The sequence below is a fragment of the Scardinius erythrophthalmus genome, assembly GCF_964197995.2.
Source record: "Scardinius erythrophthalmus genome assembly, chromosome: 19".
Lineage (NCBI taxonomy): Eukaryota > Metazoa > Chordata > Actinopteri > Cypriniformes > Leuciscidae > Scardinius > Scardinius erythrophthalmus.
The window spans coordinates 13,070,417-13,095,397 of record NC_138239.1 but is presented as its reverse complement, the minus strand read 5'-3'; the positions used below and the strand labels follow the sequence as shown (position 1 = coordinate 13,095,397).

The window sequence follows — 24,981 nt, the reverse complement described above, 5'->3', positions numbered from 1 at the left end:
ATACAAGGAGGGAGGGGTGTCCTGTTCCCTAAAAAAAAAAAGAAAAAAAAAATCATCACATGCGGCCACCGGCCAGGGGCATTTTCACAGCAGTGACCCGACCCGACCGCTCGTGCTCAGCGGAGGCGGATGAATCGCGCATCTCGGAGATATGTACATGAACAGTCCGATCCCATTCAATTTCCCCTGGAATATCTGAGTGCTTTCCCAGTCAATTAACGGTAAGTTTGTGTTTGCTTTTAGTGTGTTGCGCTTATTGCATTACCTGATCTATAGTAAATATAGGAAAGAATGCTGTTTTTGCCATCCATACTCTGATCCCATCACATTTCTAATGAAAATCAAGTCATTGTAAGACTTTATATTTTTTATAAAGACTACAAAGACTTTTGACTACAAGTATTTTTTGTTATAATCTTTTAACTTACAACTAATATAACTTTTTCATCGATAAATTAAATAATTTAAAGTCAGCATATTTAAATTAAATTAGTATAATTCTCATTGATTAATTATGAAATGCAAAGATAAAACACACTGTTACTATTATTTGACCATCTGTAATGTAATTAGGCCTAATAATCAACACGACTGTTTTGAAGAGTTAATGGCAAAATAATATCATTGATTTGCAGAAGATTGTATTAAATGCCAGGACATGTTGACAGTGCTAACTAACCTGTTGCACAGTTTAAATCCCTGTAGAGTGTCACACTGACCATAATGTTATTGATTTTATTTCTGACTGCAAGACTCGTTCTAGCTCATGTGGAACTTTGTAATGATTATTTTACATTAAACATTTTGTTTTGCATTATTTAACTCTAAACAGTGTCTAAAAAAATGACAAATAACTACTGAAAGAATCAGGAATTTATTGCTATCCTTATCCTATATGAATAGTATGCTCTGTTCATATTGTGAAAGAGTAGAATGTTTAAATGTATACTCTGATTTGCTGGATTTCCCTCCATTTCCCATGTAAACAACACAAACAGATAGTTTATCTCTTCTTCTCACTCAAGGACGTTGCCTCTTGCTTTCACAGTCTGAAATCGCATATTAGTTTTTTTTTTTTTTTTTTTTCAATGAGTAACTACACAATTGCTAAAAAAGTACATTCTATGTAGTATGAATGTATGATGTATCTGGATGTACTACATTCGCCATGTTGTCATTATCATGTGACCTACCAGCGTCAGTTACGTCGCTTCACTGCCATTCATAAATCCTCTCCCGTGGCCTCATGGGATAAAGTAAAGTGTCCATATATGCACACAATCAGAATCTCGCCGGTAGAAGTAGGTCATCCGAGTACTTTTACCCACTCTTTAATGAGTACTGTGAATTCAAACATACATCATTTGTTACAAACTGTTTTTCGCCTACTACATAGTAGGAAAGTATGCTATTTCGAACGCAGCCAGGGAGTTTCCTGAAAAAACAATATGGCTGTAAAAGCACCACCATTTGCTTTACAATACAATATTCAACAGATAAATATTTAGATAAAACATTTTGACACTAGAACAATTTTTTACAGCGCTACAATGCATTTTCCCTTATGTTTTGTGGATGCATTGGCAAATAAATTCTCTCGTACTAATATCAGAGTGGCAAAAAAAGGAAAATCCACGTTTGCAGTAAGGTTTGAGAGCTGAGGCTGCAAAACAAGTGTGCTTGTATTAGGAAGAATTAATATGTCACTTATCACTCCCTCAGTTGTGTCTGATCAAGCTGACATATTGAATTTGACTGATCTTTTAATAATAATGTAGTCATATTGCCATTTTCCCTGATTGATTTGAGTAGATGTAGCATGTAGATAGCCTGTGTATGAGGATTTTTGCTTCATTGAATTATTCATTGATGTTGATTTTCATTATTATTTTCACTGATAATTCTGATATATGAAGCTTTCTTATACTTGATTGTTTCAGTATGATGTTGATCCTATTTTTAGTTTTACACAAAAGCCAGCCGATCTCATGAGGTGGTGATTCTGTATACATTTGTGCAATGGGATTTGTATGATTTTAATGATTTATGAAATATGATTTTTTTTTTAAGTAAACATAAAGGTCCACCTCTAACCCCACCCTAAAACCTAACCGTCTGTGGTGCATTAGCAGATCGTACGAAATCGGACCAATTAGATTGCACAAATTAATACGAATTAGTCACCATTTCGCCGAAACGTAAAAATAGTTACAAATTGCCATGAGAGTGTGTTGCAAAAGCCACTCCACAACCACTGGGAGGAAAACTAACTCAGCCCTTTTAGACGGAGATAGCCTTTCTTCCTCACAAGCTCTGTCACAAGAAAACAAAAGCCTTTTCAGCCTGCAAAAGTGCAAACTTTCTGTCAGACTGAAGTAGTAACTATAGAAATTGGTTGCAAGAGCCTCAGGGGATTTGAACAAAGGATATCTTGAAACTCAGACTAACCACTTACTTCAGCTGTCAAAAGATGACATATATCTGTTATTAAGACAGTTATTGGAAAGGACAGCTTATTTTTGGTGGGAACAGCTGGTGTTTGGACTGTGTTAAGCAATGTTCACAACGTTCATGGCCAGAAGGGTATTTTCTGCACGGATCACAGCAGACTGTGTTTAGTTAGTAGGACCGATGCCATTGGTGAAAGTGTAATGATACTTATTTAGGATGGGTAGTGTGTACAGATCCTGTGAATGTGACACTATAGTCCATCACTATATGATAATAAGCATCATGCTTTGATACTTACAAGATATATTCATTTTAATCCAGTAATTTCTGATGAAAATCAACAAATTATTCCCGCAGTATCCCAAAACGCCTTCAGACTGGACAAAAAGACCTGTCTGAATGCAACTGGCCATCCTTGAAATGTGATCTCTCGCAGGGGTCCAGGGGTCAAAGGCTAAAGGTGATGAGAAGAATGAAGCGGTGCTATCTGACTGCCCTTCTCAGCCTCTTTGTGTCCATTGAGCCTCTGGCTGGACCATGCCTGAGCACATCAAAGCACTGGCCAAACATTGTTTGCCAGCCCTGACCTTTGACCTGTTGCTATGCGGCTAGCTTTACGCAGGAGTTTGTGTGTGTGTGTGCTGGTAGAGTAAGACAGTGGGCAGAGGCGAAGCAGAAACCTGCTGTGTCACCCACTCCCTGATCAATAATAACGTTCAGTGAGTTTCCTCTCTCTGTTTCAGACTCTTCTACTAGTTGTCTGCTCGGTTTCATTGTATGTGAGAAGCATGGAATGACCCCTGCCCCCACTTACACATACAACTCCCAAGGCTAAAGTCTTAAAAGCCATCCAACCCCTTCTTCCATCCTCTTTAGAGAGGAAATAAGTAGTGAAAGTAGCACTTTCTTTCTGTTTCAGCTCTTCAGATGCCAATTTTTAGGGATACTTGTGCCTTTGTAAGAACTATGTGTATCTCCTCACCTGAACTGCAATTTTCAATTTTGAGTTTTCTGGAATAGTTAGACTTTGTAACTGTTTGAAAAGTGAAATGTTTGGCTGAAATTCTAAAAGAACCTCTAATGGAAAAACTATACACTATAGCATTCAAAAGTTTAGGGTCAGTGAGATTTTTGTTTTAAATGTTTTTGAAAGAAGTCTCTTATGCTCAACAAGGCTGCATTACAATTTAAAATAACCATTTACTATTTTAATATATTTTAAAATGAATATTTTAGTCATTTAAATTATTTCTGTGATGGCAAAGCTGAATTTTTAGCAGCCATTGCTTCAGTCTTCAGTGTCACATGATCCTTTAGAAATCGTTCTAATATGCTGATTTTAAACATTTCTTCTTATCAGTGTTAAATACAGTTGTGATGCTTAACATTTTTGTGAAAAATGTGATTGTGTTTTCAGGATTCTTTGATAAACAGGATGTGCAAAAGAACAGCATTTATTTGCATTATATATGTTTTGTAACATTATAAATGTCTTTACTGTTACTTTTGATCAGTTACTTTTAACGTCACTTGTATACACACGGAAGTATATATATATATATATTGATGTCCAATGGTTGGTTTTCTCGGGTCGGTGAGTCAGTGACTCTGTGTGTTAAACCTGATGGTGTTTGTTGGGCCAGTGTGAATCAGTTTTAATATAAAATTGAGGGGACAAATGTGCCTCAGCTGTGATATTTTCTAGCTAATTCTTCAGCACTTGAAGTGCTGTGTAAGAGTGTCAGAAAGACGTGTAGGTAAGACAGACAGGCTGAGAGAGAGGATTGTCTGTAAGAGAGAAGGCCATAAACAGAGACACAATAGTTGGGTGATGGGAGGGGGGGAGTCCGGGAAAGATGAAAGACCTCGTCACCTCCCTGTAAGGAAGCTCTGTCCGGGAGGATGGGGCTGTTGAACGTTCTCGCTGCTATCACGTCTCGCTCTTTTATCTCCTCGACTATCTGCAGAGCCTGTCTGCGTTAGCATTTGTTTATTTAACCGCCATTTCTCCCCCTCAGGACAAATGCTAATATGTTGTTGAGGGGCAATAGCACAGCTCCTGACTAGCTAAAAAAGAAAGAAAGAAAAAGTCCACAAAGTTTTTGCCATGTGACACGAAAGATTCTGGCTAGCGACATTATGGGAGGATGTGAATTTCACTTTCTGGTTATATAAAGGTTTTATGGTGGTACTGGTTGATGTTTATATGACATGTCTGGTCTTCGTCATTGTTTTAGGGTGTTACTGTGTTGTGAATTCCCAGTGTGTGGGATGTGTGCTGAGTCTAGGAACATATGGCAGAGAGCATTTAAAGGCGAGGGGATTATGTCCAAGGGGCTTTTTTTCTACCCCAGAGCTTTTTTCATTAGTGGCTTGTGTTGCCATTCACATGGTTGGGCAAAACAAATTTGTTGGTGTCCTACTGTAAAAACTAATCCTGTAAAAAAAACGGTAAACTACTGGCAGCTCTGGTTGCCAGCATCATACCGTAAGAATACAGCATGTTACTGTTAATGTTTAAACAGCTATGCTGTTAAATTACAGTTTTATACTGTAGCTGACAAAACGGTATTTAGCTGTTAATTTCAAAAACAGTAACATATCGTATTTTTATGGTATGATGCTGGCAACCACAGCTGCCAGTAGTTTACAGTTTTTTTACAGGATTATTTTTTACAGTGTACCTACATATAAATAAAAGGAATAGTTCTACAAAATATCAAAAAGTCTTCATTTACTCATCTTCCAAGCCCATAAGAATATAAAAACTGATATTTTGAAGACATTTCTGGTTGTCCTTTTCCATGTAATTGCAATGAATCAGGACTGACGCTTCCAAGCTTCAAAAATGGTTTCAAACACAATAAAAGTGGTCCATACGACTAATAGTCTTCATGTCTTTTGAAGTCATACAATAATATTGTATTGTATTGTTCAACGGACTGAAATTTAAGTCATTACTTACTGATAATCTCTTCCAGTGAGCTGTTAACTATTGTGACTGATTCAAGTGAGTGAGTTGAACGTGCAAACCAGGGCCACGTTTTCCAAAATCATTGTCAGAACGATAATGTGTGGTGTGGTCACATTTACCATTGCTCTTTGAAATTTCGTGGACGAAATTGCAGTCATTTCAATAAGAAATCAACGCAATCTGAGTTTCACGTGAGGGCTAAAACGTTCCCCACACAGGTTTCACTTGTGTTTAAGTTGGTGAACCAACAGAAAACTGCTTGGTTTGAAAGTGACTACTGTGTGAGTCACTCTTCATGCATCGCTACACTATTGACAGTGGACAATGGCCAAAATTTCACTAATGTTACCACACCTTAAATAAATTGTAGAACTCATTGGCACCAATTGTCTATATGATCTACTTAGGCTTTTGAAATACAGCCCAGATCAGTCTGTTTGTGAACTAGTCTTTCAAACCAGTTTTGTGAACTTAATTAATCAAAAAGATCTGACTGAAAATAACAATTTGTCAGAGTTAAACAAAAGCTAGGGCATATGCCAAGACTTTCCATAACTTTCAGTCTGTTCCTCACTCAATGTTCTAATAAAAAGAGTAAATCTATAAAATACATTATTCATCCTGTGAGCGCAGCCTTTCACAGTTTCCAACTTTGTGTTTACTGTTAGAGGTAGATCAATCTCCCTCTCTCTCTCTCTCTCTCTCTCTCTCGTTCACTCTCTCTGTCAGTCTGGGTCAGGACACCCTGACATTGGCTCATGGTGACTTTATGAGGTTGCAAATTGGACACCCTACAAAAATCCACTATCCATGGGGAAACAGGCTCTCTTCACAGCCTGTTGTAAATGATTTGAGCTCAGTCTTGTTCTGTGCTAGTCATATTTCCTGATCACGGAGAGAGGCTGATTGCCTGATGAGTCACTGACATTAAATCAGCTAAAATGAGCTTGTGTGCAGTTAAAATCACATGTAACCTCAAATAACCTCTGTGTTACAGTTGTTTGCTTTCTTGCAGAGTTCTCAAATTAAACTGTAGTTTTGGTATTTGCAGGTGTGTTGTTTTACTGGGTATAGTACAATACATTTTTTACTGGCCCCACCACACAAAACTATTAATTTTGTTTTAATATGACTTTTTATAATAAATTCCAGGAAGAAAATCAGAAGAAAAAAAATCATTTTCTGATTTTCAGAATTTTTTTCTGGAAATATATATATATTCTCAAGACTCAAGACTGAGGAAATATATATATTATTGCAGTAAAAATGCATTCCTTGATTTAAAAAATAAATAAATTATATATATATATATATATATATATATATATATATATATATATATATATATATATATATATATATATATATATATATATATATATATATATAATTATAATTATTATTAATTTAATCAAGGAATGCATTTTTACTGCAATAATGTCACTATGACAACTATAAACTTTATTAACACTTTTATAGAAAATGATGGCATACATTTTTTGTTTGTAATTTTTCTGAAGTAGACATTCAAATTTTTGTATAACAAATTCTCTCCATTCTATTAAAGGTCATGGGGAATTCGTATACAGGACACCTTCAGAGCACACGGTTTGAGGAAGTGCTTCACAACTCCATAGAGGCGTCACTGCGCTCCAACACAGTGGTGCCCAGACCTGTGTTCTCTCAGCTGTACCTGGAGGCAGAGCAAAGGCCTTCTTCTCATGAAGGTGAGCATTTACTCAGTCTTCTGTGGTATCACACTCTTTAGAATGCATCTCTTTGATGTTTTGAGTATCTTATACTTCTAACCAGACATGCAGTGATAAAGCATCAAGTGATAAAAGCTCTTCCATGTTTATTTTAACCCATGTTTATTTAATATCAGTTTCTTAGTTGGTTATTTTATTGTATCTAAAATATATATATATATATATTTTTTTTCCCCAACAGGTCGAATAGATGAGGAAGATGACGAAGAGGATGGCTCAGATTCAAACAGCCCTCCAATCCCATTTCAGATGAAGCCTCCACCAGAGGGATCCTGTACTACAGATGGTTAGATCATATAGGCCATGTGTAACAGAGCAGATCTTTTGTGACTATTTAAGCCATAAGTCAGTACATTTATAGCCATTCAGACTATTGATGGATGATCAGTGATTCCGCACATTCATAGAGTCACTGTGTCCTGATACAATTATGACCAGACTTCTGCATTTCAGGGTTCTGTCAGGCGGGCAAAGACCTTCGGCTGTCATCCATGGCCACTGAGTCTTTGGAAGTCCCTCCTGGATTTCTTCTCGTCGGCGCGAAATCTCCAAGTGTGCCTGATCACATTCTGGTGTGTGCGGTGGACCTGCGCTTTCTCCCTGATGAATGTGGACGTAATGCACTTTTAGGTAAGACACACTGAACCTGATAAACCAGAATCTGAATACTTAGGTCAGGGTACCCCAACCGAGGAGTCGGCGGAACCACATTTTCATTTGACATAGAGACATTTTTAGGTCTTTAATTTGGTTTCCCATGGCACTCAACTCAGCTCAGCACCCTCGCCCCCAGTGATGGTTTGTGGCTATGGAAACTGGGCACTCTGCTGGGTACTGTCTATACTATGTCTCTATTTTAGAGAACTGATTTTGGTCCTCAAGGAATGTAGACCACATCTGTGCACTCGAAGACATCCACAAAAAAAGCAGATTCACCGGATGTCTTGTCTGTTATAGGTTTCTCGGGGAACTGCATGGGCTGTGGAGAAAAGGGCTTCCGCTACTTCACTGAGTTTGCCAACCACATCAACCTGAAGCTCACCACGCAGCCTAAGAAGCAGAAGCACTTAAAGTACCACCTGCTCAGAAATGCACAGGGAATTCTGGTTAAGGGACCACCAATCTGCTGGAAAAGAATAGGTAAGATTGAACCAAAATGTTTAGACAATGAAGGTATCATTCTACACTTTATGGTAATCATGTTGAATGGCATCTTATTTTAGCAGCGTTTAGCATCAGCATGAATTATTGACAACCAGTGATTTGCAGGAGGGTTAACTTGACCCTGTTCAGCATCCTGGGTCACCCTGACCCATTCACCAGTGCTTGCATTCTCAGTCTGACAGTCCAGATGGCCAGCACTTCTAGTTGAGCTCACTGCTACCATGGTGACACGTCAACATTGGGCCAAAGAGCTTTGGCAGCTTTTCGCATACTCAGAGATTTAAATGAGTGTAATGGCCTGTTCACACACAGGACAAAAACTATAACGATAACTATAGCTATATTCTAATTCTATTAAAATAGGAAAGTCCCACTGATCTATATAATGACATAATATATATATATAATATATATTTATAATGTCATTCTATATAGATCAGTGGAAAGTCCACACCACAGCTACACAGAGGAACAAAGTCGTTGGAATTTTCCAGCTGATGAACAAAAAAAGCCAATGGCAGCAAATCAGAATTCATCCGACTTTAAAAAGCTTGAGCTTTTAAAGTGGCGGATGACATAACTGCAACACTCGCTTATAATAAATGGAATGTTATAGCAAACTATATGTTTACATTTTCTAAACAAAATGTGAGTGGCACAAAAGTTGCATGTGGTTTCTAGGGTTTTCCTAGAATTTTTTTTCTCATGTTATGTGCAGACAGCCGAATGAGACATGCAGTCGGTAATGTAGCTGCTGGACCAGAGGAACAATCAGGACATGGACCCTCTGACCTGCTTCCCAATTCAGCGCACACAGCCTTGAACACAATTAACCACGCAGGTAGGAAACACAGGGTGTTCAGATAGAACAAGTTTGCATAGATGCAGGGTCGATTCTAGGATTTCAAATTAGGGGGGTTCAGCCCCCAATGATGGTATGAAAAAAAAAAAAAAATATATATATATATATATATATTAGGATAGGCATGAACAATTCTACACTACCTATCAAGTCAATCCCTGAATATTTAATTAATTTCTAATCATTTTAAATAACCAGCTAGTATTCATTAAGAATATAAATATATTTTTCAGTGCATGTATTGTTTTAGACACTATTAATTTTTAACTCAACATTTGTGCAGTAAAATTAACTTTAAAGAAGATCTACATTTATCATTTTCATTCATGGAGATAACATGGAAAATGTGCCATGCTTAAGTGGAAAACTGGTGGAAACAAACACACAAAATTACATGTAATTACCATTATAACCAGTAGATGGCTGCAGAGGACCACTTATTAGCTCATTTGCCATTTCCATTCCCTTTTATAGTTCTTTTCGCGTGTTTTGCTTTTTGCTTTATTCTAAAATTAATATTATAGCAAATTTGAGCAATTTTATTGCACAGAAGGATGAAATATTGCAGGAGTAGGTATAGACATTATTGAACTGTCTGTCTCATTGCTAGATTCATAATCTCCAATGAATATATTTACTTTTTCAAAAATAGAATCTCTTTTATCTTTAAACTGTATATTTTATCCTGTCCCCATCACACAGATCTAAACACTCATCTCCATTTATCTGAGGGCTCCCCTCCCACAACCAACGGCAGTCATATTCCTGGACCGCCACAGCCTGGAATAGTGGCCAGTGGCCCCGGAAGGCCCACAGTAATAGGTAATCCTGCCGTCACTAATCACTCAGTGTTTATATTTCAAGCTTGGATCAGAGAAAAAGGAAACCTCAATTTTACAGGGGCGGTCCCTAAACAAATCCTCTCTTTAGACTTCACACCTCTAATGAAAGAAAGCCCCCCTTTTGAAATGTTTAAATGCTTTAAAAAGAGGCAGCTGTATTGTCTAGGCCTTTTCCTCCTCCTCTTTTGTTGTTGGTGTCTGTCATTATTCAGCATTTGGGGCTGTAAAAGATCCCTCTCTTTTCTTTCAGCACTCTCTGACTATCACCTCTATAAAGTGGTGCTGTAAAGTCTCTTCCCTGCTCTCTCCTGCTCTCTGTCTGCATTGTAAAATGTGAGACTTCCTTCCTGATGCTTTGGTTTTCATTAGGGTTTAACACATCTACCCTTTTTTTCTGTTTCTCTTTGCATATCCGCTCTTGTTTACAGTCTGGTTAATGTGTAACATAATAGTCACTTCCTATGACACCAAAACCCACTTTTAAAGCGAATTTACATTCCATTGCTTTTAGAATAACAAGAAAAAAGGCAAGTTTGTCAAGGTAAACTTTGATGTAAGCTTGGCAAATACTTGTCTGAAAGTTTAAAAAAGGTTTGAAATGAAAACATTATATAGCAGTGATGATAGATAGATTTGTTGTGCTGCTTTTTAAGGCTCCATGGTAAATTCTGGGCCTCCCAAGAAGAGACACAAGGGATGGTCCCCAGAATCCTCTGTTCCTACAGAAGTCACCCCCAGACCTGCTCCCAACACCACGACTAATGGCACCAAATCAGGTAGACACACTTATATCTCTACCGACATAGAATTCACTGCCCTCATTTACTGCTTCTTGTGTTGTGAACAAATCTGTCTTTCCAAAAAAGAGTGCATATATAGGATTTTGGGACAGCTTAGCCCAGCCATTTTGACAGCTTAGCCCAGAGTCATGGTGGGGGATTAATATTTATATATAACAATATAAATATATATATATATAGTGCCCTGTAAGATCATTAAAAGATCAGTGGGCAGTAGTATTTGGGTTTCATTCAGACACAATATTTCTGCTTCTACATTTGCAACATATTATTCACCAGGGAAAATTTAGAAATTAAGAAATACCAAGTTGAAAGATCTAATATAGTTGTTTTTGCTTGTAATTGTGTGAGAAGCCTATTGTTTGCTATGAAATTAGCCATTTACTCTGATATAGAAATCAAATAAATAATATGTAATGTTATAAAGCATTAGGAGGCCTTATGGCTAGGCGTTTTAAGGCTAGAGGAAAAAAAAAATTTGTGCCCAAAATATGATGTGATCTGACTGCAGCACAGGCTCTGCCAAATAGGGCTTTTTAATTATAGCTAATATAGGCTTTATAAATCTTCAACTGATTTTCTTAGGAGAGCACTAGGAGTAAAAACTTTTTTCAAAGCAGTATTCTAAACAATAAAAAAAAAAAATATATATATATATATATATATATAAATGTACATATCAGGTACTATTGAATAGATTTTTTATACCAGGTTGCTTTATTTTGATAACTGTTAATGCCGATTGGTCAGGGGTTACTTAACAAAAAACAGGACCAAAGCATGTACATCACTGGCAAAAACAATGCTCAAATTGGGTGCTTGACAAAGGAAATAATACAAACAACATTAAAAACTAGTTACTGAGTGTGAGTACACTGTTATTATTTTTTGGAGCCTTGGTGTGCTGATTTTTTTCAGTTTTTTTTCAGGAGTTAATAAATTAGTTTGAATTTCACACACCTCGTAACCGTGTTATTTTACTCTAGCCCAGTGGAGACTGAGACACCGCTGCTGAGCTCTTCATATTTGCAATACCTTTGCAATTGCAATTTGCAATACCCACACTCATGTCTTTTATATCACAAAAATGTGATCTGCAAGTTGACAGATCATGTATCGAACATAAGAAAGTGATTGTCAGTTTGTTCCGGAATTGGAGCATCCCTAGAAACGAAAGGCTTTTTTGCAAGTCAAGTGAGTGTTGATACACTATTACATCTATAAACTATATCAAGTGTGGATGTGTTTGTCTTCAGCTGACAGCGGGGCATCTGGGTGTTTATCTATGGGGTCCTCTCTGCCCCTTGGCCCAGGGGAGTCTGTCACAGTGCCTGATCGCCTACTCCAGACTTGTGGACTACGGCCTGTCATTTTTAAAGGTAAGATTTCTAAATGTTTTTGTTCTTGCATTCTGGTGACATTATTTACAATAACGGAAGTTTCTGTTACTAGTATTTATAAAATTACATTACAAAATGACATATTTCCAATATTGCAGAAGAAACAGAAATAATGTTTTCGGTGGTTTGTGCCTGTTTTGTCTACCGTGTGATGTGAGCAGTGTCTGATAGCGGTTCCCACTACTTTATCTTGGGCCAGCTGTTCAGTTACACCTTGTTTGTGCTTTTGTCTGTAGGGCACGGGACACTGCCACATTTGTGTGGGAACCTCGGGGACGTGCTTGTGAGTGGCCTGCTGCAGAAATGCTATCGCAGTTCCCAAAACCTCCCACGTGTCTACGAGCAGTACGGCACTGCTCCCATTCAGCCCATCTCCACTGAGATGCTGATCCTGCTGACTGTCTACTATCTAGTGCAGCTTGGTGAGAACAACAGTATTTCAATACATAGTATTTCCACACAGTCTGTTCATATACAATAGTAAACTTTGATTCCAGGAACCCCCCAATATGAGTCCCTTCCTAAAATATATGTATGTATAAAGATCAGTGTGTACTGTTTAAGAAAAAGCACGAAAGCCGTAATGTTAGATGTATGAAGCTGAGGAGAACCCTTTTCAGCAGTATGTAAGTGTATCTGTCTATCATGTTACAACAGCACCTGACCAGGCTCCTCTGATGGAAGACTTGGAGCAGATCTTCATGCGTTCCTGGCGTGAGTCACACCTGACGGAGATCCGGCAGTATCAGCAGACACACGCACAGTTTCCACCTCCTCTTCCCTGCCTCGCACAGCCCCTCACTCCCTCTCAGCTCCCCTGGCTGGCCAAACTGGCCACCAGCTCATGCGGGGAAGGAGTTCTGGTGCTGGACACAGCGCCCTCTCTGGCCGAGGCGCTGGAGGACACCTTTCACAGACTGGTGGATGGCAGATTGAGCCACACCAATTATGTGGTGATCATCTGCATGAACAGGAGCCAGGAAATAGAGTCATGTGTGGTGGTGACAGGTGTGTAGGTTACAGATATCCAAATAATAATGCTAGATTTTCATCAAGAATATCACTAGAAATATATCAGTACCATATCAACCATTCGAAATTGTTATCTGTATTGATATTGGATATTTATTTGTGCATGTTTATTTCCTCTGCTATACCTTTTTACCTTTGCTATAATTTAACGCGTACTTCAAGTTACTTTTTAAAAAAAACAAAAATAATTTAGTTACACCGTTAAATCTTTAGCAAATTTAAATAAATACTATATATAAATGATGCTAAAATAACAACGGCTTATAGTTAAAAACAACAGCTATCAACGTAATAAAATAATTGATTAATCTCAAGATTTTTTTAGAAAGCATAACAAAGCAGTAAGCTAAACATTATCATATTTAACATCTAAAGTGTATTACTTTAACTTTATCACTGCTAAGAAAAACTTAATGTATAATGTGTTTAATTTAAATTAGTTTTTTTACACTGTACATTTTCATGTTTAGATGCCTTATAGCATTTTATTTATTTATATTACTACTAAGAAATACTATAGAATTATGGTCTTCGGTCTTAACATGAACACATTTTTTTAACTGCGTCGGTCAGAATTTTAATAACCATTTGTGATGAGCATGTAGAATGTAAAATGAATTTTATAATATAATTTATATGATTATAATTTTATAATATCTATGTTTTCACACAGGGAAGCATCAGACTCGTGCTCTAGCTGAGAGTCTTCTCTCTCCCAGTGATTGTGTGAGAGAGATCGTCCATGAACTGTCTTCTGGGATGGCAGCAGAGCTGGGGTCCTACTTCAGTTCTTTGGGTCCAGGTAAGACCTCTGGTTTGATACACGGTTCTCACCTCTGCAGTTTCCTCATTCAGTGTTTAATGCACCTCTTTACCACTTATCAGATGGAGATGTGGAGGCTTTGCTGGAGAAAGCCAGTCCTGAGAACACCTCCCAGTATTCTGGTATAGAACCATCAGGAGACAGTCCTAAACCCAAGTGTGCCGGTGAGACTGACTTTAAAGTATTCAAGTATAAATTTATTGCAATCAATTTCTTTCCCCTTCAGCGTTAGGTGTGTTAACACTTCAGTCGGATTTTTCGATAGAATTCTCTGTAGATTGGCACGAGATACGGCCCGTTCAGCTTGCTGTGGCACGGAAGCTGCTCTCGCACGTTTGTGCCATCGCTGATTCCAGCACACAGAACCTGGACCTCGGTTCCTTTGACAAGGTTGAGTTCTTAATCTGCGTTCCGCCCTCTGAGGTCACCTTTCATCAAGTTGTCCTTCACCTGTGGAACTCAGGTAGAGTACCGCCACTCGTTATCCATGAGTCTCTACTGCACCCTTTCGGGACTAAATTGGCCCACTTCTTAGTTTATAAAAGTATACTTTTAAGTGTAACAGTAGTAACCTTTGAGTACACAATTTATATCTAAGTTTTACATACGGTTACTCTTAGTTCATTAGTTATAAACTTCTAGTCCACTTTTTAATTTAAGAAAGTACACTTTTAAGTATACTTTACAGTAAACTACTAGTTTAATTAAGTTCTTTAAGTGAAGTTAGCATCATACTTATAGCTTATAGTTTATTTTTGCACTTTAAGGTAAAGCCAAGTATACTTAGAATACTTGACTGAACTTTTCTTAAGTATCTCAAGTAAAAGTACAAAAAAAATATTTAGGCCAAATATACTTAGACTTTTCTGTATACTTGCCAGTATAAGCCAAGCATACTTAAGTATAATTTTGTTAAGTATATTTCTGATGATGAGTACATACCATGTAAATTAAAAGTATACTCTGTTATTTTTTGTTTAAAAGAAGTGTACAAATAGCACACTTGGAAAAAACGTATTTTTCTTATTGTTCTTTTTGACATATTTCCCTTTTAAAACAGGAAGTTAAAGGTCTTTTCCTTTTTTAAATAGGCAATTTTTGTCACAGACTTGGATAAATCCCATTGAGGTATTTATTAATATTGCAGATAGATCTCACTTCCTGCTGTTGTATTTCCAGGGGTGTTACGGGAGTTAGGGCTGAACCAAGACTGCTTCTCACTGAAGGAAGCGGAGCAGTACGTGGTAAAGCTGAACCAGAGTGCAGTAGGAAAGATCAACAGCCTCATTCAGAAATCCAAGATGAACCCCTACACGCTCTTCATACTGGTGCATGATCATGCACACTGGGACATCAGCAGGTATAAGACCTCGCATGATTCTCCTTGAACCTTAGCATCCTCTTTGCTTGGCTGGAACAGTCTCTGTATCTTTATTCTTATGACAGTGGGCAGTGCAGTGGAGGAGACTCCAACTTAGGACTAGTGGATGGTCTGTTGAACTGCAGGCAGATTCGAGATGCTCCCAACATCCTGACGCTCCATGTGACTTCATTCCCCTTCACCTTGCAGACTCAGTACACACGCATCAGCCCTTACAATGAGATCCACTGGCCCTCTGGATTCAATAAAGTAAGAACACCACATTCTATCTATTTAAACCAGTAAGTTAAGCTCCTGGAATCGCTCTTAGAGGTTCTCTTTTTGATTTTGTCTCCCTGTTTTTCTCACTTAGGATGTGGATCTTTATCACGAGAAGACAAAGTACTTTGGTGTATCTGAGCTGCTGGAGACGACCCGCTCTGGGAGTGGCCTTCCTCTTCTACGATATGACAGTTCGTTTGAGAGCATGGCTGCTGCTCTGGAGGATAGGTTTGTTTTCAGTGTTACTTTTAACATTACAGATATTAATTAATGAATAGTTTATATACATCGGTGCATATACGCTATGGTTCATATGGTCAGTAAGATTTAAATGAATACTTTTATTCAGCAAGGGCGCATTAAATTGATCAAAAGTTACAGTAAAATAACATTTATAATGTTACAAAGGATTTATATTTCAACTTTAGATTTTAACTTGCTATTCAACAAAAAATCTTAAGGAAAAACGTATCATGGTTTCCATAAAATTATTAAGCAGTACAACTGTTTTAAACATAAAAAATGTTTCTTAAGCACCAAATCAGCATATTAGAATGATTTCTGAAGGATCATGTGACACTGAAGACTGAAGTAATTGCTGCTGAAAATTTGCCAAAATTGTAATAATATTTCACAAAATTACCGTTTTTACTGTATTTTTGATCAACTAAAAATATATATCATAAGAGATTTCTAAAACTTACCAACCCCAAACTTTTGCCTCCGCGTTCTCCATGTATGATGTTTTGTATGAACTCCTCTCCTTACTTCTCCTCAGGTTCCCAAAACTACACAGTGCAGTGATTCGCACCCATGTGCTGATCCAGCATTACTCTCTGGCCCTGATGGCAACAGCGGGCGGCCAGGTTTTACAGGCTTTGCAGAAGCACATCTCAGTGGAGACTCTGGAGATGGTACAGTGCCTTCTCAACACATCCCAGCGGTGTCCCAGCCATCACGGTCACATGCTGCTCTTGCGGATCCCCTCACCAGCTCTCGCTGCCTTCGCTCACCAGCGCCTGTGCCATGTCCGCAACAGACTCGGCCTCCACAAGCAGTTTGAGATCATCCTAGGGGATCCATGCTCTGCTCTCACTGTAGGAAATTACTTCCTGGACCAACTGAGGGTATTTACCTTTTAATCTTTGTTTTTTTTAAATAGAAATAAAATATTGTGTCATTTATTCCTGGTGTATTTGTACTGATATCCCTAAATCATGGATCCTTTTGCTCTTTAAATGTCTCTAGGTATGGCTGAAGATCTTAGACCCAGACTGGGCTCCTCGGACATATCTAGAGCTGGAGGCATTACCCTGTATCCTCATCTTAACCGGCATGGATCCACTTGGAGAGTCTTTACCCAGGTAAAACACTCATATTAACTTGCTTATTTTAGTTTTTTGTAAAATTCTAGAAATTACAGGCATGTATCCAGCTGTTAAATATGTTATTTTTTATTGTATTTCATATAACAAAAACTACCATCCTTTAAGAGTAGTTGTTCAATGAATCATGAAATGGGCCTTTTTAAAGCTTTCTAATCTATTTTGTTTGCCCAAATAAAGGTTTAGTGAATTTGTACAGAGGTCAGCATGACCTCAGAAAAATAATTACCTGTGGCAATTTGAGGCCACTTTCAAAATCGTTTCGGTAAATTCATTGTTGTGTTGTCCCAATTTTATATATTTATTTTACTAGCACAGGCTATTTGGAGTTTTATTATATTCATAATGTCAGGCAGAGGTACAGAGGTATGCACATCTCCATGCAAGGCAGCCAATTTTAAATTCATTGAAATGTCTATATAATATTATATGATTGTTATATTATAATAACATAATTAATAATATATATTATATTGTGGGGGTTTTTTTCAGCTAAATATTGCTATAATGTAGAGCTTATGTAGAGTAAAACTTGCTTGTAAGTTTAAGTGATTAGATTTGAGAGCCAAATTTGAGAGAATTTAATTGTTTTGCGGTTGTTGTTTTTTTCAGTGGATCATTCAGAGTTTTAGGAAAGGAATAGTTCTTAAAACAATAGCTTTACTTGCATGGTTTGTACTTACCTCTCACCCATGTTGTTCCTTTGTCCCCAGATCTCTGAAGTACTGTGACCTGCGTGTTATCAGCCTCTGGTCTCTGCAGCGCACCACTCTAGAGCAGGAGCTGGGATTGGCTGCGTACCTACTGAAGACAAAGCAAGATGCCCAGCATGGGCCCCACGCACCCAGCGACCTTTCTGAGAGTGACCCTGAAAAACTCAGCAGCACTGACAATGAGGAGGAAGAAGTTGTGGTGGATGGTCAGTATTGCAAAGCCAGAAAACATGGAAGTTTATACTAAACTGAACATAAACCGTTTTGTTATGAGTACGTGCACAATTTACACACTAAATTAAAAGGACATTTTCATGGTCAAGGGCAGGCACACCACAACTACCCCAAACATTCATATAGTCAGAGAAAAAGAATATCAAGCTGTTAGACAGCTCAGCCTCATGCCGTCTGTGTTTTAACACGGTCTTCAGCACAGCTTTTAGGAGGAAGAGGATTCTCTTCCAAGACTCCAGCATTGTAAGTCTCATCATGTAAGAGGAAATGGAAATTAACCACCTCAATGACTGCATGTCCACACAGGTAGAACTGTTTCTTTCTTCGGGGACATTACAAATAATTCAAAATGTGATCTGTATTTATCTCAAATGTATTTTAAAATTAAAATCAAAGGATAATTTTTTAACCAGATTTTGATTGTTACAATGTCGGAAGTGTATGCAAATAAACAATGTGTACTTTCTTCATGTTACCTGCACCCAGATATCCCTGTTTATTTGTCGGCAAAAGTAACACTTTGGGTTGTTAGTTAAAATCGAACAAAAGTGCTTGTAATTTTCTTAGCAGTTGTTTGTAAGTTACTGCATCTCTCCTTCAATTTTATTTAACTCCAAAAACATCCTGTAAAAAATTATACATTGTTTCCTGATAATAACTGAAAAAACTGATCAAATAAACTGATATCCCGAGAGGAATGCCTAACGTCACTTTTATACTAATAAAGCATTGGAAATGTGTCTGATTTAGGACTTGGGACAGTGATCTGTGGTTTTGCTTTCGGAATGGTTCCCAAAACTGCTGAATTCAAAGGTTTTTACTTGCAGCATGTATTTTGAGGGATTCTCTTACACTGACCTTACCTCTCTCTGGTGGTCTATAGTAAACAACGATCTCCCTAGACTGGGTAACCAGGCCTCCCCAGCTGGCTCCCAACACCCAAAGTCTGACTGGACTCCTTTGGATCCAGAAAAGCAGCCCAACCAGAGGCGGCAATCCAAATCCACCTCGTCCGGCTCTTCGTCCTCGCGGGGCTCTCCTCTACGGCAGAACTGCTCCTGGGCGTGCAATCTCAGCCGCCCGCCTGTAGTGCTGCTCCCTAAAGCTGTCTACGACCTCATCAACACTGTGGATTCCAGTGGCCTGCCCAAGTCCACTTCTTTCCTCCCTCACTCTTCGGTAGAGTGGGCCAGCTCCTTTAGACCCCTCCTCAGTAAGATGATGACCTGCACCGAACAGTCGCTGTATTATCGCCAGTGGACGGTCCCTAAACCCTACCACATGGACAGCAGTAACCGAGCTAAAGGACGCACTGATAACTTCCACCCACGAAAGCTGCTGCTAAGTGGGCCACCACAGGTAAATGAGGGTCTGGAACACTGGGTGACAGTGTCAGTATAAGACTGGTGGGATAAAATGGCTATTGTTGTGCATGTTCAGGTGGGGAAGACTGGGGCGTATCTGCAGTTCCTGGGTATCCTCTCTCGTATGCTGATCAGACTGATGGAGGTGGACATCTACGATGAGGAGGACATCAACTGCAGTAAGTATCAGGGATGGAATCTCCAATCAGGAGTTTAATTCACTGAAAAGAATTGGCTCATAAGAGTTCAGGAAACTGCTGTTGGGTCTTGATTCATTGAGAAGAACAGACTCCTAAGAGTCATTAATTCGTAAATCGGACTACTCTGGTCGTGCTCCTGTATATGTTTTTGAATTACTAAAAAGAACTGACTCATAAAGAGTAATTCATTCAAGAATCAGACCACACTGGTCGTGTCCTCTTGGTGTCCTATAGGTATCAGTGAAATAATGAATATTTTTTTTCTCCAGAGTGCGAGACTGATTTGATGCGTTATCATCAGCCCGTTGCGTTGTGGCCCAACACAGACACTGTGCGAGGGATGCCCTTTGATTACACCATCCATGACCCTAAATATGAGGACATTAGCACTGTCTACTCACCAGACTTCACTCTGAATTCAGAGGGTGAGACCATCAAGACAATCATATATGGTTTAGTTGAGCCCTGCTGTAGTAATTCTGACATTTAAGTAGGTTAGTATTATTTAAAAGGTTTGTTTTGTCTTTACTGCTTTAGATGGACATTCCAGGAGGCAGGAAGACGTGTATCTACGCAGGCGAACTGCAAGGATAAAACTCTCTAAATACGCAGCATACAACACGTACCATCATTGTGAGCAGTGTCACCAGTATATGGGTTTCAATCCACAGTATCAGGTGAGTCCTATACACTTTATTACACAGCTCTCTTGAATACTTGATTTTGATTTGTCAATGGAAGCATTGAGATTGTGATCATTCTGTCAGGGTTAATTTTGGTAATAAGGACTGGCTGACTTTACATTATCCCTTACTGTATAATCTGTATTATAATGTGTGCATTTTGGTCTGACTATATTTTGGGACGTTGATATTCTGTTTGTAGCTGTACGAGTCCACCCTGCATGCCTTTACCTTTTCTCATCTTCTACTGGGAAATGAAATCCAGCTCTACTTCATCATTCCCAAATCCAAAGAGCATCACTTCGCCTTCAGCCAGTCAGGAGGCCAGTTGGAGAGCATGAGACTGCCCCTTACTTCTGATTGGGTACGGACTAGTAGTCAACTGGTAGATTTCTAGTAGCCAATTTTGCCATGAGTGCATGATGAAAATGACATTTTCACTCCATAGTTTTGTTATACAAACTAGTAAATGTCTTCTAAAAGGTTTTAGTTAACTAAGATTGACTAGTTCCAGACTATGTAATTGAGTAATTAAAAGAACAACAATTAAAGCTAGATTTGATGTTTGCAGAATCCTGATGCTATCAAAAGTCCAATTTTTACACCCACTACCGGTCGCCATGAGCACGGCCTGTTTAATCTGTATCATGCCATGGAAGGAGCCGCCCACCTGCACATTCTAGTGATTAAAGAGTACGAGATGGCCGTCTACAAGAAATATTGGCCCAACCATATAATGCTTGTCCTGCCCACTGTCTTTAATGGAGCTGGAATTGGTAACCACCAGTTGATTATCATCCTGTGTAATTGATCTGTTGATGTTGATGTCAGTGAGTTTTTAATAAAGTTGCCTTCTCTCCCACATTCTCAGGAGCAGCTCATTTTCTAATTAAAGAGCTTTCCCATCATAACCTGGAGTTAGAGCGGAGCCGGAGAGTGGAGCATGGAAATCGGCCACCAGACGTCTGGCCCTTCATCATCCTCGCAGATGATTCCTGTGTCATGTGGAACAGTGTCGATGTTGATCCAAAAAGGTGCGTTTTGTTTTAATTTACACTTTATTAATCTTACATATATTATTTATTGTTTTTATATGTAGTTTTTAGCAAGAAATTACACTTTATCAGCAGAGTATTTTATATTATTTTTATTAACTAATATATATATATATATATATCATTTTTTTTGTCTTTTTGAAATTATGTTTTTAGTAATTTAGTCATTTTTAGTTGTTCCAAATGACTTTTTAGGAGAATAATCTCTATTATTATTATTATTATTATTAATAATAATAAAAAAAATAAAAATTAACTACGTTTAAAAGAAAAAATAGTTAAATAAATGTATCCTGTCATCAAAAAAGACTGATGGAAATGAATGGGTCAGAAAGTATGGGAACAGAATTTTAATATTGGATTCATCCCTATTTTGTCTGAAGTAGTGTGTTTGTATGTTTTTCAGCGGTACCACAGGGACAGAAAGAAATGTTTCCTTGAAGCAGGTTCTTCAGCACATGGAGTCTTCTCCAGATATTACTCAATATGGCTTATGCGGGATGAGGAAGTGGTCTAGTCGTGGAGGTGGGGCCGGGCACAAAGAGCCCTTCTCGCGTGGACACCTACACGACTTTCTGCTACTTAATGTGGACCTCACACAGAATGTGCAGTACAACCAGAACCGGTGAGTTCTGAGAATGTCCAACTAATTTGGTTGGTTTTTCCTTCATTGTTTACCAAATATTCACATCTTCCCCTCATTCTCTCCTCAATAGTTTCACATGTGATGATGTGGACTTCAACCTGCGTGCCCACAGTGCAGGACTCCTCATCTGCAGATTCAACAACTTCAGTGTGATGAAGAAGCAGATCGCCATTGGTGGATACGGTACCTTCATCATCAAGACTAAGGTAGTTTTCTAGCCAGCATCCAAAACCATTTTACTGTATAGATATATGACAAGAAACATTTCATGCAACTCCTTCTGATGTTCTTCTGAATTCTCCACAGATGACAGATGTCCCCACCACAATCCAGCCGTCTCAGTACATCTGTGCTCCAGACAGCAAGCACCTGTTCCTGGCCACACCAGCTCAGCTACTGCTGGAGAAATACCTCCAGCACACCAGCCATCGCCTCTTCCCCCTCAGTGCCCAAAACTACAGCCACCCAGTCCTCTCTGTCGACTGCTACCTGAACCTCGGCCCAGAGGTACTTACTAAGACCTGTACCTTTACAAAAAAAAAAAAAAAATCCATAGTAGACTGATGTAGGGCTGCATAATTCACTGGAATGAAACCATAAAATTTAAAGCGGTCATGACATGAGAAATCAAATTTGCCTTGATCTTTTGACAAATAAAGAGGTCTTTTTACCATTTAAACATCCTGCAAGTTTCATAGCTTAAAACGTCCTCATTATAATCAAAGCATTTTATTTAATCAAGCTCCAAAAACGTCTCGTTTTGATATTGCCACATCTACATACATTTGCATATGACTGCCTCCAGAGCAAGATATCGACGAACTGGCAAGATATCCGCCCACTGGCATTCAGTCGCTTAACAGCTGACATTTGCCTACACTGGATGTGACCGTCGCGTCAAAAGCAAATAGAACCCATTAAAATCACTGACGCTGTCTACACTGGATACAGTAAACAGATGCGATTTCAGTTTCTGACATACTCCAAGGACTTGAGTCTGTCGACAACAGGACAATTAGAAGAGTTAAAGACGCATCCAGTTTAAACAGCTCGTTTGTGTCTCTGTACAGACTTCAGAAGGATCCCAGTGTCGGGAAATAAATGAATGGTTTATTTTAATGGAGGATTATATGTTTGTTCAGAGCATTTTGTTTTGTAAACGATGCACAGACACAAACTTTTGTTGAAAGATGAAGCAGCCAAATTGTATTGGATCTGACTGCAGCTGCATCGCAAAGCGTACAGTAAGTAAATGATTTCATAATGCTTTGCCTGTTAATGAAAACTTCATTAACATTATAAGTGAACCTCAAGGAACATATTAAAATAAAAAAATCCATGTAAGGCCCCCTTTTAAATAAATATATGCACTGCGTGTTTCAGATTGAGGCACTGTGTTAATGATCCAGTGTTTTCATTGTCTTAGAGTGGCTCAGTTCACAGTAACTCACGAAATGGCAACCATCTTCCCTAAATTTGTAATGAGAAGCACTTATAAACCTGCTGTTGCAACAAAAGAGCTCTCTGAGATTTTCCAGCAAAATAAAATGGTGGTTTAACGTTTGAAAATTAAGAAATGAAAACTTTTTTTGTATTTTAAAATGAACGTATATAATTTCTTTCTTAAATATTTTTTTCTTAATGTTATATTTTTTTCTTAATTTTGTTTTACAGTACAATATATATAAAATAGTAATATTTCTTAATTTTTAAAAAATATTTTTAATAGTATTATTAATATTATTATTATTATTATTAGTCCTACAAATAAGCACAGCCCACTTGATTGATTTTTTTTTATTACAATTGCAATTTATATCAGAAAATAAATAAATATATATATATATTTATTATTATTATTATTTATTTTTTTATTTTATTTTTTTATCGTGAATCCCTAGACTGGTTGTGCCAGAGATGGTAACACAAACCATGGTACTTGAAGGAACTTCAAAGAGTATCATGGTGTGGCTGTTGTGTCGCTACTGTGTGACCTATTCTGCACACTTCCACATGATTCTAAATAGACCTTTTGGTGTTTTTTTTTGTGTCCGTTTCCAGGTGACCGTTTGCTTTGTCAGCTCCAGACCTCACTCCATTAACTTCAGCACTACTGGACTGCTCTTCAGTGGCCTTCTCTTATACTTCTGTGATTCCTTTGTGTCTCCTGGATTCCTCAAAAAGTTCCAGTTCCTGAAAGGTAATGATAATAGATGTATCTTTTGTCTGTCTATTTAGCACAAAATAAAACACTGACAAGTGATTTTCTGTTTATTAAGCATTTACTCTTTTCTATTTCAGGGGCGACTCTGTGTGTGATCTGTCCTAACCGGAGCTCTCTACGTCAGACTGTAGTTCGGCTGGAACTGGAGGACGAATGGCGGTTTCGTCTCAGCGATGAGTTTCAGACTGCCAATGCCAAAGAGGACCAGCCTCTCTTTTTCCTCACAGGAAAACACATATGACTCTCAAAGCCCGAAGACTGAATCACTTGGTCTTATCAACTGTCCTGTATGTATATATTAGTAGCTCTGTATATAATGCACTGGATGTGCTGTAAATGTCCTGCTTGCTTGCTGTTGGTGATACAGTTAAAGATTATTTTACATTGCATATGGAAGGAACTTCAAAGAGTATCATGTTGTCGCTGTTTTTTACATCTTCTTTTAAATCTTTATCATTGTTTAAAATGTATTTATTTACTGTAACCTTTCTGTGTTTTTTATCTTTCTATGTTTTATTGTTTGGTGTTTTAATTGTTGTTGTGTTCTATCAGTTGGATCTTTTTAACATCAGCTTAATGCAGTTATGAAGTGTTAAAATAACAGATTGAAGTATTTTGTAGAAAAGAGTATTTTTGTAGCTGTGTTTGGCCAGTTCTGTGATGAATGTGGATGAGGGCGTGATGTCATTAAAGTACTTGTCATACATTTCAAATCTCT

At 38.1% G+C, this 24,981-nt stretch overlaps 1 protein-coding gene across 1 annotated transcript; it reads left to right on the top strand.

Moving 5' to 3' along the window:
- On the top strand, positions 1-24,981 carry greb1 (growth regulating estrogen receptor binding 1). The gene is made up of 32 exons (XM_081393740.1): positions 1-221; positions 6,993-7,152; positions 7,376-7,480; positions 7,648-7,824; positions 8,152-8,334; positions 9,077-9,199; positions 9,923-10,042; positions 10,716-10,838; positions 12,119-12,241; positions 12,499-12,684; positions 12,920-13,270; positions 13,968-14,096; positions 14,180-14,281; positions 14,383-14,580; positions 15,297-15,477; positions 15,564-15,747; positions 15,851-15,987; positions 16,538-16,886; positions 17,008-17,123; positions 17,858-18,063; positions 18,975-19,450; positions 19,532-19,634; positions 19,925-20,080; positions 20,193-20,332; positions 20,541-20,702; positions 20,910-21,114; positions 21,210-21,372; positions 21,800-22,018; positions 22,110-22,245; positions 22,346-22,546; positions 24,101-24,239; positions 24,341-24,981. The coding sequence occupies exons 2-32, from the start codon at positions 6,996-6,998 to the stop codon at positions 24,502-24,504; spliced, it is 5,514 nt and encodes a 1,837-aa protein (XP_081249866.1). The 5' UTR covers positions 1-221; positions 6,993-6,995; the 3' UTR covers positions 24,505-24,981.

Bases quoted from the DNA above. Each gene is read 5' to 3' on its own strand.
- greb1 (XM_081393740.1), top strand. From the start codon at position 6,996: ATGGGGAATTCGTATACAGGACACCTTCAGAGCACACGGTTTGAGGAA. The intron at 7,825-8,151 runs GTAAGACACACT...TGTCTGTTATAG, and splicing joins TGGACGTAATGCACTTTTAG to GTTTCTCGGGGAACTGCATG. The intron at 13,271-13,967 runs GTGTGTAGGTTA...GTTTTCACACAG, and splicing joins GTCATGTGTGGTGGTGACAG to GGAAGCATCAGACTCGTGCT.